The following is a 19,522-nucleotide window of genomic DNA, read 5'->3' on the forward strand; positions in this document are numbered from 1 at the left end:
AAATTAGATTACATCAGTGCACTGATCATGCTTTCACCTTTCTATGAAAAGGCAGAATCCTAATATTTTCCTCTTTTTCCCCATGAACTTGAGTTGTCACTGTAATGATAAGGTGCGGATTTCTAGAGGTTTGCAAGTTATGAACGTCAGCTCAATCATCGTTTACTACAGTTAGCATGCCACCTTATTCTGATTTTTCCATCTGCTTTTTGTGCAATTGAAAAATTCCTGCAATTCTGTTTTCCCAGTTTGGTAATACAACAATGCTTGGAGAATTCAAAGCCTCTTATTTGCTGTATTTAATATAGCCACTTAAATTATTTAATTACTAATTTTCAGGGCATACACCAATTTAGGGTATGAAATATTCCCCCCTTCCAAGCAGAGAACAAAAGGAATGATGCCAACCTAAGAAGGCTGGTTAAAACAAAGTCCCCCAACAGTGGACTGGTCCGACAGGCAGAACAAAGGGCCCTTATATGAAGCATTTCAATTCTGTCTTTGCCTAAAGGTAAGAGGCAAATTTCATGGCTTCAAGTCCATTTCAACACAACTCCAAGTTCATTGTAAATAATTTCCAGGACACCATTTGGATATAAATTCATCAAACTACATCCTGGTCAACACGTTTTATTTTAGCTACTTACATAAAGTTCTAACATTCATGTAGAAATACTTTATAAAGTACAGAGAAGAGAAAAATGGTCCTTTTTCTGACCACAGGTAATCAACGAACTGAAATATGTGGCAATGACATAAAACGTGACGTAAAAATGTAACAGACACCTGCAGCTTTTGGTACTTTTAGCTTTTAGGAATCTATAGTAAATAATGCACTTCTTCCAACAAGATCCTCCTATGAAAACCGAATGGTAATGCTTTCATGCCAGTCTAGAAAATCGGAGGAGAGCTATCTATTATTAGCATAGCACAATCCACTGCGCCTCCTTGAGGGACCGTTTCCAGCTACACAGGCGCCTTCTATGCCCTCAATGGATGAGAGTGAAACGACGACAACACGCCCACAACAAAGCAGATTACAACAGCAGTAGCACAAGAGCTGCGCCTCACTTCTAAAGAAGCCACGCATTACTTTAAAACAGTAATACAAATTACAATCATGATTCTAACACTTCCTTTTTACCTGCTGCATAGCAATAATGAAGGAAAAGGTTTTCATCTTTTAAATAAAATATTTCAGAAGATAAAAATCTTATTTTGAGTATTATGTGATCAACAAAATGGCTGGCCTGTAGTAGATATATGAGTCACTGTTCAAAACCTTCCTGCAGGAAAAGAGTCACTGGAATATTCCATGTAGAAAACTTGCAATCAACCATTCCATAGTCCAATCCATTTCATTCTTCCTCCCTTAGTTACGCTCTTTGCCCGTGCTGTACAGCTGCACAGATTTAGAGAATGAAAAAGCAGTAAAGAGTCAAGAGAGAATCAGGAGAGGGAGAGGGGTCATTTGGAGAATGCTTTTATATACAAGAGAAAAATGGTTTCTGAGTGCCCGCTGCTCTTCGCGGAGCCACAGTACCTCACTTTCTCCTTGGGGGGGGATTCCATCAGGTAGGGCCCTCTTAGCTCAGAGTCAAGGACATTGTAGTCAGATTCCAGGAGTGTCCAATGTCACCGGCACAGACTTAGTGGGCAGAGCTCCCGGGAGGCACCAGGATATTTGGACATACTTTATAAATCAGAATACTGCCGCCAAAGATGAAGATGGAAGTATTAATGCATTAATTAAGACGTGCCACAGTCATCAGGCATGGCTGTCACCCACTAAGGCAGGTGTCACACATTCTAATAATGTTTACATCACTTTTGTGGGGCAATATTCTCATCAGAAAGTACCTCACACAGGTACTAGGAACAGAAAGAGGCATATCCCAAATCCTTTTGAAGATGGTCTTTACCTTATAGAGCTTATAATTAGAAACAGCAGCTTGTGTGCCAAACACTTTGTTGTCATTTCCAGCGTTTAAAAGCTGGGCAACAATGCACAAAAAGTCTGCAGGACTAGTACAGGAAGAAATATCTATTTGTTGTTTATTCAAGTATTTAGACAAGACAATGTTTCATAATCAAGCCAAAAACGAAAATATGCTGACCAAATGCACAACAGAAAACGAACAAAAACCCAAATAAAAAAATCTCTGAAGTGTGTTATACAGTGAAGCGTGACCAAATGAAGATATTACCTCAGACACCTCCAGAAGGCAGGCACTGCGGCTTGGCTGCAGCTGTGGCCCAGACAGGGACACGGATGAAGAATGAAGACATGGCACTAACATTCAAGCATTAGGTGACCGATGATGCCACAGATGAAGCAGCAATTAACGCAGATGAAAGCAAACACACATATGGTGGACAAACAATCAGAGCTGAGGGTGACCTGCCAAGAGGAGTTAGTAAGCTGAGTACACCGCAGCTGTAGCATTCAAAACAAAACGGCATTCTCAGAGCACCTCAATGGGGCTCTTTTAAGCCACCACCAGACCACCAGACCAGATCTTATCCCTTCTTCCACAGATAGGTCGCTAGCACCTGTGGGCTGTTAACAGGTTAATAGCTAACAGAAAGCTCTTAGTGCTGAGTGCAGTTATAACACAGCTGGTTGAGTCTTTCATTCCAATTGTGATTTGAGAAAGGGGCCTGGATTCATTTCTAGTAGGCATTAGTGGGGGCTCACATCCCGTGGAATCAGCAGTACAGCCGGAAGGAGTATGCCCACCCGCAGTAATAGTCACACTGTGCCACCAAGAAGCTCTGGAACTGTCTGCAGGGGACCTGCCTTCAGATTGTGCAAATCTGGTTATGAACATATTGGGCTTTCTTTGAATACTATCATACAAAATAAAGACATGAAGACAAACATTTGAGCAATCATTTTAGTGGTGACAGTTTTGATATCACGTAAATGATTTGAAAATAGAGGCAAAAAGGTTCCAAACTAGCTACCATTAAAGTAACATTCTTCTGTCCACAACTACTCCCCATGTGCAAGTGGCATATAACATAACAGCCTTATCTAAATTCTCTCTCTTGATGGAAACACTGTCCATTTAATTTTAAAATGAGCAAAAGAGGAGAAAAGTAGGAGAGGCAAATCAGCTCAAACAGTTCATTTTATTAGACAAGTACATGGACTGTTAAACACACACAGCACATTACTGGGTGCACACTCTCCCACTTACCAGATCTGTAATCTAATTTTCTTTCCTCTTAGCTCTACAGTTTTGATTTTGAAGTCAACACCTGTAAATAAAACAAATAAATGTGAAGCAAAAACAACAAAGATGCAATCTGTCATACAAAATAATCCTATTTGTGTATTTTGTTATCATTATCAGAAAAAAAGAAAACCCCACAAAACCTGACATCACTTAATTCCAAGGAAAAGCAATATCTGCACCGGTATGTATAACCTCCCATCTCTCACGCTTCAGTCCACACTGGGAAGGTCAGCCCATGTTATGTCTTATCCTGAGTGATCGGTCTAGTATTTGCTGTTCATAACACAACTTATAACTACCACAGTTCAGCACAGAAACCAGTTTAAAATTACATTTAATAACTACATCAACAAATAAGTGGCTTTAAAATGATGTTTTCTCAGGGAAAATTCTTATATGGAACACTGGAAACTTAATCAAACAATCAACTTTAGTCAAATAGCCTTAGCCTGAATTTAGAAATTATTGTACTAAAAATTTCAGTACTCATGAAAATTTTAGGTAAATATAAACATAACATTATATTATCAACAGTGAGAAGATTTTAAAATTTACACAATTAACATACCCAACTTTAATTTTTATTCATTTTAATATTACTAAGCAAACCATCACATATATTTCCTTTTCAATTTAGCCTGTAAAGCTTCAGATATATTTTTAAAACCAAGTTTTCATTTCTGTATGCTACCTTATATGCCTTCCAGTTATACAAAATGTAAATATTTCACAACAATATTACACAATTTTCATAACCAAGGGAAACAAAAGGGATGCTGGCTGAATTTAGAACTAGAGGCACCTTCCCTACAGGAACGACTTCCTGACAGCTTCCTTGGGACCCAGGGTGTAGACGATCCCAGCTCCCTGGGCCAGCAGGTGCCCACGTTTGTGAGTGGTATGGTGGCCACAGAGGACAAGGCCCTGGCCATGCCCCTGACTGCCCATCTCTGGGCACTGATGAGATGCTGCAGTCAGATGAGGCTCTTGAGGGGAAGTGGAAGACATGTGACCGATTTTTATAATTAGTAACACTGTGGACACCAATGCCACACAAAAGGCACGTTTACAGCTCTGGGGCAGGGTGTGGCCAGGGAGGCAGCCCTCCTGCCCTAGGAGAGAAGTTGCATGAATATAAAATGTCACAAGAAAACAAAGCTAGAGAGCACTACTCCATGTCAATTCTTAACCTCTCACATAACACATAATTTCAGATGTCCCTGAAGGAAAGCTACTTAATTCAATTTCACTTTCAGTTCTGGAAATGATTTGCTTTCCAAAGTCAAAGGAAGCTTAGACACTGCCTTGACCCAGGAAGCAGATTCTGCATGATGGAGAACCTTGAAGAGAGTGGCTTACCACTCAGCTGCAAGGAAACCGCAATTTCAAGTGATACTACACAAGACACACAAAATAGCGCAGATATTTGCTATCTGGTTTAAAGCAGCACAGTTTAATGACAAAACGCTGTCTTCATATTAATGTAGAGTTAGGATTTCACTGCTGCCATGCTACTCTGTGATGGAATTTACTAATCAAATGCATAATCTGTGATGACTACTATTGTATTGTATTCCCGCAACTTCTATTGTTGCGGGAAGTCAGGGACCCCAAACGGAGGGACCAGCTGAAGCCATGGCAGAAGAACGTGGATTGTGAAGATTTCATGGACATTTATTAGTTCCCCAAATTAATACTTTTATAATTTCTTATGCCTGTCTTTACTGCAATCTCTAAACATAAATTGTGAAGATTTCATGGACACTTATCACTTCCCCAATCAATACCCTTGTGATTTCCTATGTCTGTCTTTACTTTAATCTCTTAATCCTGTCATCTCCTAAGCCAAGGAGGATGTATGTCGCGTCAGGACCATGTGATAATTGTGTTAACTGCACAAATTGTAGAGCATGTGTGTTTAAACAATATGAAATCTGGGCACCTTGAAAAAAGAACAGGATAACAGCAATGTTTAGGAAACAAGAGAGATCACCTTAAACTCTGACCGCCGGTGAGCCAGGCGGAACAGAGCCATATTTCTCCTCCTTCAAAAGCAAATGGGAGAAATATCGCTGAATTCCTTTTCTCAGCAAGGAACATCCCTGGGAAAGAGAATATGCGCCTGGGGGTAGGTCTACAGACGGCCCCCCTGGGCGTGGCCGTCTTCTACGGTCGAGGCTGTAGGGGTGGAATAGACCCCAGTCTCCCATAGCACTCCCAGGCTTATTAGGAAGAGGAAATTCCCGCCTAATAAATTTTGGTCAGACCGGTTGCTCTCAAAACCCTGTCTCCTGATAAGATGTTATCAATGACAACGGTGCCTGAAACTTCATTAGCAATTTTAATTTCGCCCCGGTCCTGTGGTCCTGTGATCTCGCCCTGCCTCCATTTGCCCTGTGATATTCCATTACCTTGTGAAGTACGTGATGTCTGTGACCCACACCTATTCGCACACTCCCTCCCCTTTTGAAAATCCCTAACAAAAACTTGCTGGTTTTGTGGCTTGTGGGGCATCACGGAACCTACCGACATGTGACGTCTCCCCCGGACGCCCAACTTTAAAATTTCTCTCTTTTGTACTCTGTCCCTTTATTTCTCAAACCGGCCGACGCTTAGGGAAAATAGAAAAGAACCTACGTGACTATTGGGGCAGGTTCCCCAATATTCTATTTTACTTTTGTTTCCAATTTCTTCAAGTAAGTTTGTTTTTAAAATGTAATTAAAGGAGCTGTAACTTTTGTAAACCTTGTGGCAGTGGCTGCGACTTTATTGAAAAGAACTGGCAGATGATATTTCTTTTGAGCTCTGCTTCAAATTGATTAAGAGTCCCTGAAACAGCTAGAGCAGATAATCTTTGTTTTGACTCCAGTTTTCTCTGCTAACAATGGAGTCTGAATATGTCAGACTGCCTTTCCCAACCAACTTGAACAACTTACCCAACTCCAGCAGTCCTACACTAGGACTATTTTGTAACCACAACATTTAATGAATAAAAATAAAAGGCTAGGATATTAATATTCAAAATCAGGAAATAAGTGGTAACATTATCACTATGTAATTATAAACACATTATTAGTTCTAATAGGAAAACAAAGCAAAGATTACCTGACAGTAAACAGGGCTAAGAACCTGTTTTAGCATTGGGTACTCACAGACAAAAAGAAGGGAACAGACACTGGGGCCTACCTGAGGGTGATGGGCAGGAGGAAGGAGAGGACTGAAAAACTACCTATTGGGTCGTATGCTCACTGCCTGGGTGACAAAATCATCTGTACACCAAACCCCCATGACACGCAATTCACCCATGTAACAAACCTGCACATGTACCCCCTGAACCTAAAATAAAAGTTGGAAAGGAAAAAAACAAAAGAAAAAAAGAATCTGTTTAGCCAAAATGAAGACTATCTTATAGTGAGTAGATGAATGACAATTAACAACACAACAGAAAAATACCCAGTGGCCAGATCTACGGTTCCATGAGTAAAATCAGTTCCTTAAAACAGTCCTCGTTCTTAAACAAAATATCCTATACCCATACCATATCTAACAGCCATTAAGTAGCCTGCAATGACTGGAAACTTAATCCAATTTTTGGCTTAGAAACATATACCTGTATCAAAGTACACAACTAAACATTTCTAAAAACTTTCTTATATTAAAAGTCAAAAATATCCCTTAATGTTGTCTATTTTTAATACTGGGATGTCATAGAAGTGATAATGATCCTCAATAAAAGGAAAAAAGTCATGAATAACCTCAAATATCTGGCAGATTATTTAGGAAAAGTCAACAGTGTTCCTGTCACAGAAGAGGAAATGTTTACAAACAACCAAGGGACAAAGAGGGTGGCGACTTCACTACTGTCTACAACCCTGTTGAAAACCGGTTTCCTACAGGTTATCTTGACTAAGGGAGGAAGTAACGAGCCCCCACCACTCAGTTGATGGGGACAGTCCCTGCCTTTGAAAACCTCAGTCATACTGACCTAAATTAACACATCATGCACTTGGCAAAGCGTCTGTCTTTGCTGTTGTCTCTTCTTAGAGAACCTCCTTGTCTGCCCAGAACACTTTGAAGCCCTAGATTTCCCATCTGAACTCTTCTGACTGCACCCGCCTTTACCCTTGTCTTTATCTATGTTCCAGTTCTTGGCCCTGAACTCTCTTCTAGCCCATATCATATCGTTCCTTCTTTGCTGGCCTCCCCGACAGGCTATGTGCCTGCCCTCTGAGGATGTAGTCATCTTCAGCCCCCTAAAGTCTAGGACACTGCCTGGCATACAACAGCAACTCAATAAATTTGATGGCTGGAAACTGCTCCCTCTTCTCCATCAAATGCTGTATGTGTAAGAAGAAATGCGAATTATTTTTGGAAAAAAATAGGGAAATTCAGGACTGATTAGTTAAAAAAAAAAAAAGGCATCTGAGTAGCAGGTGTGGAATGGAAGCAGTGAACGCAGGGGTGCCCAGCACACAGGAGAAATATGAGTGTGTGCAGCAACATAACCTCTCATTTCTCCTAGTTCCTCACAGGATGGGGCAGCCGTCCTTGCTCACAGCCTCTCCCTACACACACTAATCTCAGAGGATTACAGTAACAGTTTCTCCATCCAGTCCCTTCGATAGAGAACTGGTCTACCAGGTGAATTATTCTGGTGAGAGGAGCTTGCTTTTCTTTAGGCTTACCAATTTTGTGGAAGTCTTTCTAAAAGTATTTTAACAATGCTTTCAAAAAGCACGTAGGCTACAGAGATACAGTATTATCAAAAGTCTTAAGACTGCTCTATTTAAGTCAGTCTTTTCTTTTTTTTGAAGCAAAAAAAAAAAGAAGGCTTTGTCACCCAGGCTGGAACGCCGTGGCAGGATCATAGCTCACTACAGCCTCCAACTCCTGGGTGATCCTCCCACCTCAGCCTCCCGAGTACCTGGGTCTACAGAAGTGCACCACTGTCACTAACTGATTTTGGTTTTTGTAGAGATAGCATCTCACTATGTTGCCCAGGCTGGTCTCAAACTCAAGTGATCCTCCTACCTCAGCCTCTCAAAGTGCTGGGTTTATAGGCATGAGCAACTGTGCCGGTGTCTTATTCTTGACCTTAATTTCCTTTAGTCCTAATGACAGTGGACATCTGTCAAATACTCCATGTCTAATACCCAACACATCCAAGCCTCACAGCAGCCCAGTGACGGGGAAACTATTACCCCCATTTTATAAAGGAAGACATCATGATGAGCAGAGAGAGGACAGGGTAATTTGCCTACAGTCAAACCACAGGACAGAGAAGCAGCAGAACCAAGACTCAAATTTACACCACTGCCCACAATGAAAGGTTATTATAATAAAAGTCAGATGGGTGAAAAAAAGAGAAAATCGTGAGATGTTCTAAAGTGGCTCACAGCTCCCACAGCCAAGCTGTTAAGACAAGGCCTGACTCTGCGCTCTGCTTTCTTGCTGGCTGTCTTTCACATGTCTTAGCAACAGCAGGAGGAATCCCTGGACTTAGTGCTTGTAAGATTTCTATGTTCCCCTTAAAGCAAAACATTTGCACATTACTGTTTCTTTTTGCTGGGCCATAAGAAGTTACAAAAGTGAAAACAGCAAAAACACACGGAAACTTCTTCTTTACAATCCTTTCCAGGAAAAAGACTAACCACCACTGTGGTCCAAATCTAGGACTATGGCTGAGCAGACCGTGCCCTCTTCTTCCATGCCCAGGTCACTTCTCCTCATTCCACCAAAGATCTGGAGTTTGGACCAGACCATAGATTTTACTTAATACTTTCAAGAAGTTGAAGAATTTCCATAGACTTGGAAGTAAGTCTCAATACAAACAGTGGTTGTGATGTCACTGCCAATTTATAATAATGACCTTAAGTTTTATATAGTGGCTTTTCTTCCAAGGATGTATCTTACATAATGTTATCTAAAATTGGATATAATATTCTACTAAGGGATTGGATTGTAAGCATTTTCAGTGAGTTGTGAGAAAATAAATTAAGGAACATGGTAAGGTTACAGAGAGAGGCAAATCTAGCATTAAAATCAAGTCATGTGGGCATAAGGCCAGTCTTCTGCCCAAACTCTACCACCTACCAGGGAACAGTTCAAAATGAATTCTCGTCCCATATAAGGAAAAGAGAATGTGGCTGGGCGCGGTGGCTTACGCCTGTAATCCCAGCACTTTGGGAGGCCAAGGCAGGCGGATCACGAGATCAGGAGATCAAGATCATTCTGGCTAACATGGTGAAACCGCGTCTCTACCAAAAATACAAAAAATTAGCCGGGTGTGGTGGTGGGTGCCTGTGGTCCCAGCTGCTTGGGAGGCTGAGGCAGGAGAATGGCGTGAACCCGGGAGGCGGAGCTTGCAGTGAGCCAATATCGCGCCACTGTATTCCAGCCTGGGGGACAGAGCAAGGCTCTGTCTCAAAAAAAAAGAGGAAAAGGGGATGCAAACTCACTGCTAGTAGACCTGTCTTGTGACATCCTACTATTTAATATTATCTGGCTTTTCCTATCTAACCTGTGTGGTAAGGATTTAAACAGAAACTAAGTACTATAACTATAAAATATTTTGATCAACTCAGAAGCAGGTACTATTAAAATCCTAATGTTACTATGCGTCATTAAAAAAATGTTTATCCAGGCCAGAGGATGTCAAATTGCATCCAGGTATAAGACCTGTCCTCGCTTGCACTCCAAGGTTGGCATGCTCCCACCCAGAAAATAAAGCCCACCCTGTACACAGAAGCACAAGAAGACAGCCTTGCACTTGACTGGAACAAACAATGATACCACGGACTCCATCAGGGAGGGGAGGACAGAGGGACAGTTGGAGGTCCTGGGCCTCCAAGGAGAGGTGTGGCTGGAGCCCAGCAGAGTGAGTGGACAGTTCCTCTCATGGAAGTATACACGTATGAGAATTCCACAGAAAGGTGTATGTTCTCTTCACAAATGAAAAGATTAAGAACTAACTTTTGTGGTGTTTGCTATATTTCAGATAATATTCTAAGGGCCTTATCTACATTAACTTATTGCAGTGTATATTCATTAACAATATTATGAGGTAGATATTACTGTCTATATTTTATAGATGAAAAAACAGAAGTCAGGGAAGCTGGTAGACTGCCTAAGGTAACCAAGCTGGTGAGCATGAGGGCACAGATTTGAACCTGGGCTGCCTGGCTCCCGGCTGTGCTCCTCCCTGTGCACTGTACAGCCCCACCTGATGAACAAAAGGCAGAGGCTGGAAGGGAGCTAAGAACATATATTTAAGGCTGAAAAAGAGCTTTGCATTGCTAGGCAAGTATATAAAATTAACAATAAGACAGGGCGGATGGCTGGTTGGCTGGGACAGACTCCATCCCTGCACCAGGAGGCCTTCTCTACTCCTTGGCTTCAGACAAACCCCCATCTGAAATGCTACCATGTTATTTTGAGTTCCTGGTCAAAAGAGGAGGAGAATATTTAAAGAGAAAAAAAAAAACAAAACCCATGATCAAACAGTGGATTATTAACATTTTCTTCATATGCAAAAAAATTGAACTTCACTACTACTCAGAATGGATCCATGAAAACACAGGGACTGTCAAACAGATTATCTTTTACCCAGGACATGTGATTACATTTTGAAATTTATATCATCTGTATATATCAGTGTGTATCATTAAAGGGTAAGGATTTTTTTATGGAGTGTTTCAGAGTTTTCGGATCTACAGGATAAATTAGGAAAAGAGAATTATAAATTGTCTTTTCTATGCCAGACATGTAAGATATTTTAACTTCATTTATGCCTATACTGTGAGATGTGAAGAAAGTGTAAATCCCGCTTTGTTTTTCTTCTTATGAGTGAAGACACTGAGGTAAGTTGCTTGCCTAAGGACAGCTGGCAGCCTGTCGTGGAGCTGAAACTTACATGCAGGACTGTATGCCTGCCTCCAAAATCTCTTTCCACTAACACCACGGCTTGGGAAGATAGTGGTGGCCAAGGAGAAGGTGGAGTGTTTCTTCCTTTTTGAGACAAGGTCTCACTCTGTCACCCAGGCTGGAGTACAGTGGCACCATCACTGCTCACTGCAGCCTAGATCTCCCTGGCTCCAGTGATCCTCCCGCCTCAGCCTCCCAAGTAGCTGGGACCACAGGTGTGCACCACCACGCCAGGCTAATTTTTGTATTTTTTTTTCTGGAGATGGGGTTTCGCCATGTAGCCCAGGCTGCTGTTTTTTCTTTTTAAGTAAAAAATTAAAAGTGAAAATCTGACTGCAGGTGTGTGATTCTTTAGCCACTCGACAGGTGTGTTGAGGCCCTACCACACACAAGGCTTGAAGAGGTGAGAGGAGGCACGTGAAAAACACACAGCTCCTCACTTACAGGGGCCTATCCCTTCACCCAAGTGCTGACGTGGAGTTGGAATTGCAGGTTGTTTTGTTAACTAGGCACCAGAAACCAAAGGGTGGAGTTTGTCAGAGTTGGAGGGAAAACGTTTTCTATGGAATCCAGTGCTCTGTTCAGCTTGTGCTGTGCTTCCAAGTTTCAAAAGTTGTTTTTTTTTTTTCTTTAACAATCACACTCAATTAAGGGCACAATTTTTGGTCTGTAGTTTTGGCTTTCCAAATACTTTCCAAATGTTAAAGATGTGAATTAAAGGACAAAAGGAGGATGATAAATGTCTTCCTCAGCTGAAGCAGGAGGCACTCTTTTCTAACACTTATTATGGCTACCTCGGTGACTCACCTCCTCTCTGAAAAGGGTAAACCAGGTGTGAGCTTTGTGCCCAGGGGGAGGTCGAGCAGGATGGTGTCTCACATAAATAGAAAATGCTTCTTAAAACTATTTGTAGAATGACTACTGTACAAAGCTGTTTTCTTTACAAATTCAAACTAATGCTTATTTGGAACAATGTATCTGGCACCCAAGGATAGAGAATAATTTGGACCTATCAGTTCTCAAAGGAACCTACTCTGCCTTCTACAGCCAGTTCCAAGATCCATTAACAGATGGCTTCTGGCAGATTCCACAGACCAGAGGGAAAGAGGCAATCTCTAAGAATCTGGATCTCTGTCATGCATAATAAAATCTTTCTTCTTTAGTGTAAGTGCAGACAGTGAGAGAAAGGCTGAATGCACTTCAGCCAGGTCTTTAAATAGATTTTTATTCAACATAAACAACCTAACACCAACTAAATCTGCATGCTTTCTCTGAAAGATAGCTACTTTAGTCCACAAAAGGGGACGTTTTGTCAAGCCTCTCAGCTTGCATTAAGTTCATTAAATAAACCTAATCACACAACACACAGCATATGTGGGTATAAGAACTAAATGTTGGTTCCTCTCACGCTCACATCCCTGAGTCATCATGTTACATCATTTTGGCAGGGGAGTCTGTGTGAGGTTCTCTCCAGATGGAGTGAAACCACACTGCAGGGCTGCAGAGCTTGGGCTTTTGCAGTGGGAATTCTGGATGATTTCCCTTAATTCTCTCTTAAGTGAAACACGGGCAGATCGGTCATGGCTTAGAAGACTGCGTACAAATACAGCATAGCAAAATAAAATACACAGTTAAGCATTTAAATCCAGTATGAGATGCTCATTCTGGGTTTTCTAACAAAAATCTCTGCCCTAAGTTTCCAGAATAAAGTACAGTAGTCAATTTCCAGGTGAAGACCCTGGTGGACTGCATTTGACTTGTCATGCCTCCTAACATTCAAGGGCAGACCCCCAGAGAGCATTTCTGCAGGGGATTCACACTCACCCGTTTCTCGGACCCCTCCATTCTGTTGCCAGCTCAACCGCAGGTCCAAAGAAATGGAGTCACTCGCACTACCCTACTTCCCCAGCGTAAGCAGTCTCAGGCCGAGGCCCCACCAGTGAGTATCCTGAGTGCAGCGCTATGTCAACACAGGCTAGAGGGGAGTCAGGCAGAAAGCACACAGGACTGCGGCCTGCTGCGGAGTTAAAGAGCTTCACCAAAGGGCTGCCATCCTTTAAGGGGGCCAGGCTGTGAAGTTTAGAGCACTGCTGCACAATGAGAAAAATGAAGATAAATTTAAAGAACTTTTGGCTGGGGGTGATGGCTCACACCTGTAATCCTAGCTCTTTGGGAGGCTGAGGAGGGTGGATCACGAGGTCAGGATTTCGAGACCAGCCTGGCCAACATGGTGAAACCCTGTCTCTACTAAAAATACAAAAATTAGCCAGGCGTGGTGGTGAGTGCCTGTAACCCCAGCTGCTTGGGAGGCTGAGGCAGGAGAACTGCTTGAACCTGGGAGGCGGAGGTTTGCAGTGAGCAGAGATCGCACCACTGCACTCCAGCCTGGGTGACAGGGTGAGACTCTGTCTCAAAAATAAAAATAAAAAATAAAATAAAAAAACTTTTAAACTGTGGTATCTTCCCTAATTTTTTTAAGTCTTTCTTTTCTTTTTTTTTTTTTTTTAATGTTCTTACTTGGCAAAATAAAGAACTGGCAATCCTATGCTGGCCTCCAGCATTTTGAAGGAAACTTTACTACCCAGAAAAATCAGAATTCTGGTCCAGATTGCCTTTCTTTGACTTCCCCTGTATTCAAATATACCTATTTTGGTATGTAAAAGGCTTAAGACATTTGAATTTGAATGATGGAATATATAGATTAAAAAGCAGTTCTTGTAGCATTATTTTAATCCAAAAGGCAAGTGACAAGTAATGACAGGGACACACTTAAAGAAAATCAGTTTCACTAATACCATAGGATAATTATGTCACTATCTTCACAGGGCTGTAACAAGGACCAAATTCTAAAATGAGGAAAGGGCTCCATCATGTCTGACCTTTATGTGTGTGAGCCATTAGTATTTTCAAGAAAGCAAAGTCAATCTAAACCTGAAAGTAAGCTAAGGAACAGACAGAAAGATAGTTAAAAAGAATTCACTTGCAGCCCTGGCCCTGACCACTTGCTGAGCAGCTGTGCCGCAGCAGGTAAATTTCTACCTCTCTGAGACTTCGCATCCTCTCTGTAAAACGGGGATAACTTTCAGGGCTGTGATGAGGCCTTCTGCTGGTGTAGTAAGTGCTCACCATATAGCAGTGACTACTACTACTACTACTACTTCTTCTATTTATAGGCACAGACAACTACATTACTTATCCAAAGTCACAAACTAGTTAGTCGCAGAGCCTGGAGCAAGAACCCACATTTCTTATTCTTACTCTAGTGTTTTTTCCAGCATGCAATGCTGTTGGAGCAAGGGCGGGGGTAGGTTTTTAAAAGGTAAAACCATTTCAACCTAAACAAAATTAACAGCTAGCTTCCAACAGTAACATAAAAATAAAACAAAGATTGACAGATATGTAATTTTATGGAGTAGTTTTTTGAAATATACTTTTAAAAAAGCACATTTACCTGTTTATGCTAAAACTAGTAAGAGTCAAACAGAAGGAACCAAGATCAAGAATTCGGCATTGCTAGATAGAAATGGTTTCTACAGCTTCACTCAGGAAGTAATAACGTCAACTTGCAAAAGCACGCACAGATTCATGGTGGATAAGTATGCTTGTGATACAGGCACTGCTATGAGAAAAATAGTGGACCAGGCGTGTTAGTTGTAAATTTTTTTAGTCAATTACTTTTTTCTGTTTCTCAAACTTTAAAAAGCTGCTCCTGTACTTTTTAAAAGAACTTGTAAATTATAACCAGACTAACTAAATTCCATGAAAACAAAATCCCATTTGAAAATATGAGACAATTCCATTAGACAATTTCCATTAAACAGACCAATTAGTAAATACAACCTCTCAAGTTTTTCATATCCTTGTGAATTTTGTGTATCTTTTAAACCAGTTTCTGATGTGATTAACAATACAAAAAAATTAACATTTTGCTTATTTATAATTTTACATAATAGTTCACCATCTCAAATCCTAAGGACTTCCACTACGGATGTTTTATAGAAAGTTCAAGTGAATCCCATTTACTTTAAAAGGGAACTTACTGGTCAGAAGCAGTGGCTTATGCCTGTAATCTGAGCACTTTGGGAGGCCAAGTGCTTGAGACTAGGAGTTTGAGACCAGCCTGGACAACACAGCAAGACTTTGTCTCTACTAAAAATCAAAAAAGGGCTTGGTGGCGTGCACCTGCAGTCCCAGCTACTCAGGAGGCTGCAGCAGGACGACTGTGTGAGCCTGGCAGGTCGAGGCTGCAGTGAGCCATGATGGTACCACTGCACTCCAGCCTGGGTGACAGAGCAAGACCCTGTCTCAAAAATAAATAAATAAATAAAAATGAAAAGGCTCTTAATGGAAACACTCTCCTAGCCTCGGAATTACACAATACTGCCACTCTAGTGACCCATCTTGGTCCAGGCACACTCAGGGACTCTTCCCTGGGCCATGCTGTGAGGCTCACGATCTTTCCCTGACGGCTGTTGTGAGCAGCACACATCCATAAGTCCTGACAGGGTAGGGAAAAACTCCTACTGTGAAAGAGACTCTTGCTCTATATGGAATTCACTGCACTACATGAAGATGAAACTAGAAAAACCAGCCTGGGAAGAACCCCGTGAGCTAACTGCTCAAATGGTAACCGTTCAGGTAAGGCAACCACAATTCTACACCACACCCAGTACCATATTTAATTTGCATTTTTCTAAAGGAACTAGAGGAACAAACTTATCTTCAAACATTCCAATGACGAGGAAGCCTTCTCTGACCAGGCCTCATCACTAGCCTCGACTGGAGGCGCTTTCACTGTGCTCCCAAATACCCATACACATCTGTCACTGCCCTGACAAGCAGTCATGCAGCTCCCAGAAGCTCCGATCCACTTCTGGACAGAGCGCATGTCCTGTTTACCACTGAATCCCCACTGGGTAGCATAACACCCAACACACAGTAGGTGCTCAACAAACGATCTGATGAGTGGAGGGGAAAAGCAACTCTGAAGCAGAAACTGAAGTGGAGCTGGCTGGCTTTCTCACAGTGTCTTCGCGCTCTGCAGCAGGCCAGGGGCCATGATCATTCTCTGAACATCCCACAGTTAGAAGCATGCACTGAGTACTAAAGTACTCCAGTACTCCAAGTATTATAGGCTACATGTGAAGCAAACAAAAATGAGCAGGACAGAAATTCAACCACACTCAGAGTAGGGAGTATGTGCTCGGGTAAGTGCATGTTTGTTAAGGGACACAGAAACAAACTGCTTCGCCTCCTTGCCTCCTGGTTTCTTCCTTATTCCCAAACATCCTATGCAACTCTGCCAAACTAGTTTCACTGTTTTCGTGCCAATGCCTTACTAAGGAGTCTTTTGGTTCCAGGTGCCCATAGGATAGGGTCCACTCTCCTTAGCATGGCGGTCAAGGTCTCGCAGCATCCATTCCTAAGTCCCCTAAGGAACCCTCCCCAGAGGTGGGGGCTTCTCCACTGCTGCCAGGCTTAGAAAATCCTTCTTCCTCTCTCCTCTTCTGCATTCTAAAGCACACCTTTGCTCATCCATCTCACCCTCCATCCACTCAAGCCCTCAGTTACCCACCTATGGGTACCTGATTTCTCTTCATCACACAGTGCAACTCTATTATCCCTCATTTTTATATACTGAAGTACAGAGCCATAAAATATTGACAATTCTGAATTGAATTTAACCCTACTTTATTTATGTCAGGTACTAAAACAACAGCCTAACCCTCATTTGATGGTTTAACAACTCCCTGTACTCTGTATGATCCAAGACTGGATACTTGAAACAGGTATAGTTACGCTACTCATTTTAATATAATGTCCCCAACGACAACATTTTAAACACATATGGTACAGACATCACAAATATTTCCAAAATGATCTATTCCAAAAAAGCATTAAGGGAAGTAAGTTCTTGAAAACAAACCAAGAAACACAATACAAAAATTGGAGGTTTCATTTTCCGATAAGACACTTTAAATGTAGTACTGTTTTGTTACATGACAATTTCAAACCAAGTCATCTCAAAATCGTACCGACAGCCTTGGAACTACCACTGGTTATAACACTATTAATAGAATTACGTTAAATTATGTCTTTAATTCTATCAAATCTCCTGACTACTCAGTTTCTTGGACCGCCCCTGGGGAAATCTCTCACTTCCTATCACGGAAGTGACTGCCCTTTATTTTAAAGAACGGGGTTCTCCTAGTTTGGACATCTTTTAAGGGGTTTTTCCATAGAAACAACTGCTACCCACATCCAACTGACAAATCTCAATGTCAAGTCCTCTAAGCATGACTTCATTAAAAAAATTTCCCCCGCAGTTTCCATTTCAGATCCGCGGCTATTTTCCTCCTTGACCCTGGAGCGTTCCTGTATTTACTTCACTCCTGTCCTTCACCGAAAAGAGCCGTACTGGAGGAATCAACCCCACGCCCGCCAGTCACCGGGTTGTTTGAGGTCATGGATAAATACAGCTGAAGTTCCTCTGCCCCGTACGTACGGCTAGCACGAGAAACTTACTGTAGTTTTAGTTTTAACATTCTCCAAAGGTGACTTTAAACTTCTTCATTTCTTGAAAATGGGTTCAAAATAAGAAAACTGCCCTGGTTGCGCAGGGATCACACCCGCAGCAGACGGCGCGCGCTGGCCTTGGCGGGCCGGGGCGGCCCGGGCGACAGCGGCCTTCGGCGTTCACTCTCCTGCCTGCCTGCGCCCCACTCGAACCCAGCTTTTTCTTGGGCGAGTATGCTAAGGGCCGAAGTTTCCGTGGAGAGCCGCCCCCACAGGCCCCGGGGGCTGCCAGAACCTCTGAGGCAGGGCCGGGGGCCAAGCGCAGGTCTGCCCGGAGGCGGCACGAAAACCTCTGCCAGGCTTTGGGATTGGGATGCAGGGCGCTCCACGGAGACCCCCGCCCCTAGTTTCACCGAGAAGCCCATCCCCGAAAGACTCCCAGGCTCGATGAGACTCGAAGCCCACGGGGCGAAGGGCACCGGCCTGGGCGCCAGGAGGCCCGGCCCAGGGTCGCCGTGGCGCCCTTACCCACGGTGGACTTGCAGGCCTCGCAGAAGGTGTCGTCGGTGAAGCGCTCCATCAGGCTGGTCTTGCCCACGCCGCGGGAGCCGATAATGATGACCTGCAACTTGAAGTCGGCCGGCCTGGGGGGCTGCTTCCTCCGGCGGCCCTGACCGCCCGACAGCGCCGGGGAGCCCGCGCCCAGACCGCCGCCGCCCCCGGCCCGCCTCTGCAGCGCGGCGCCCGGATCCATGCACGCATGCGGCTCCCGCTCGGCCCGCCGCCCGCCGCCGCCCGCCCCCCGGCTGCGCGCCCCGGGCCCCGGCGCCCCCTTGGCCTCCGCCGCGCGCGGGGGGTCGGGCCCAGGCTCGGCTTCCGCCCGCTCGAGCGGCCCCGGCGGCCCGTGGGCTCCGCGCTGCAACTGCGCCGCCGGCCGGCTCTCTGCGCCCGGGTCCCCTCCTCCTCCTCCTCCGCCGCTGCCGCCGCCGCCGCCGGGAGAGGAGGAAGGGAAGCAGCTACTCCGCAGTAGCGGCAGCAGCATCCCGGACGAGGAGGGGCAGGAAGCGCAGGCGCGGGCGGGGCGGCGGGCCGCGAGGGGCCGGAGGCGGGCGGGCGGGTGGGCGCCCCCTGCCGGCGGGAGGACCGCGCGCCCAGGCCTCGGCTGGGTGCTGCGCGCGGAGCTTTCCCGCAACCGGCGCTGCTCTTTTCCTGCCTCTGCTCGCCTGCCCACCTCCGCTTCCCTCCCTCTTCCGCCGGCTCTTTCATCTTTTCTTCCTCTTACCTCTTCCCTTTTCCCCCTTTTCACTCCTCCCTACTCGGCTTTCACTCTGACCCGCATTTATAATTAACACAAGAAACTTAGTGTGGTTTTAGTCTTAAAATTCTCCGTAGGCAATTTTAAACTTCAGCATTCCAGTGCATCATGAAAATGGGTTCAAAATAAGAAAAAGAACCCTGGTTGACAGTGAAAACACTCCCATGCGCACAGTCCCCAAACACCATGCACATCTTTTCGCCCCCGCGCGCTCGGTGTAGCTGGAACGCTGGAAAGGCCCCGACCTCAGGCCACGCCGCCCGGCCGCCTGCGCTGCGTTCGCGTCTACACCCGCGCTCTCGCACAAACACCAGCGGGTGCAAGCCCCCGCACCCTCTACCGGGCCGTGGCACTGCTTGGTCTCTCTCCGTCACGTCTGTCTCCCATTTTCCACGGAAACGCGCGAAATCAGTTATTTTTAACTGTGATTGCTGTGTCACTCAGAGTTCAGAAGTTTTTATGCTGTTTAATTTTTAAATTAAGTAAATGGCATACTCCTTTGGGGGAATAAGCGAGTTAAAACTCA

The 19,522-nt window shown here is 44.0% G+C and overlaps 1 protein-coding gene across 1 annotated transcript in view; it reads right to left on the reverse strand.

Annotated features, from left to right (window-relative positions):
• The window catches only part of RAB12 (RAB12, member RAS oncogene family), a 29,860-nt gene extending 11,119 nt beyond the window's left edge, over positions 1-18,741 (reverse strand). Inside the window, exons 1-2 of the mRNA XM_054460843.2 lie at positions 18,210-18,741; positions 3,204-3,264 (exon numbers count right to left, since the gene is read on the reverse strand). Coding sequence (XP_054316818.2) covers positions 3,204-3,264; positions 18,210-18,723 — 575 coding nt within the window. The 5' untranslated portion in view covers positions 18,724-18,741. The remainder of the gene's footprint in view (positions 1-3,203; positions 3,265-18,209) is intronic.
• Positions 18,742-19,522: the final 781 nt, after the last annotated feature.

Source organism: Pongo pygmaeus, chromosome 17, assembly GCF_028885625.2.
Source record: "Pongo pygmaeus isolate AG05252 chromosome 17, NHGRI_mPonPyg2-v2.0_pri, whole genome shotgun sequence".
Classification (NCBI taxonomy): Eukaryota; Metazoa; Chordata; class Mammalia; order Primates; family Hominidae; genus Pongo; species Pongo pygmaeus.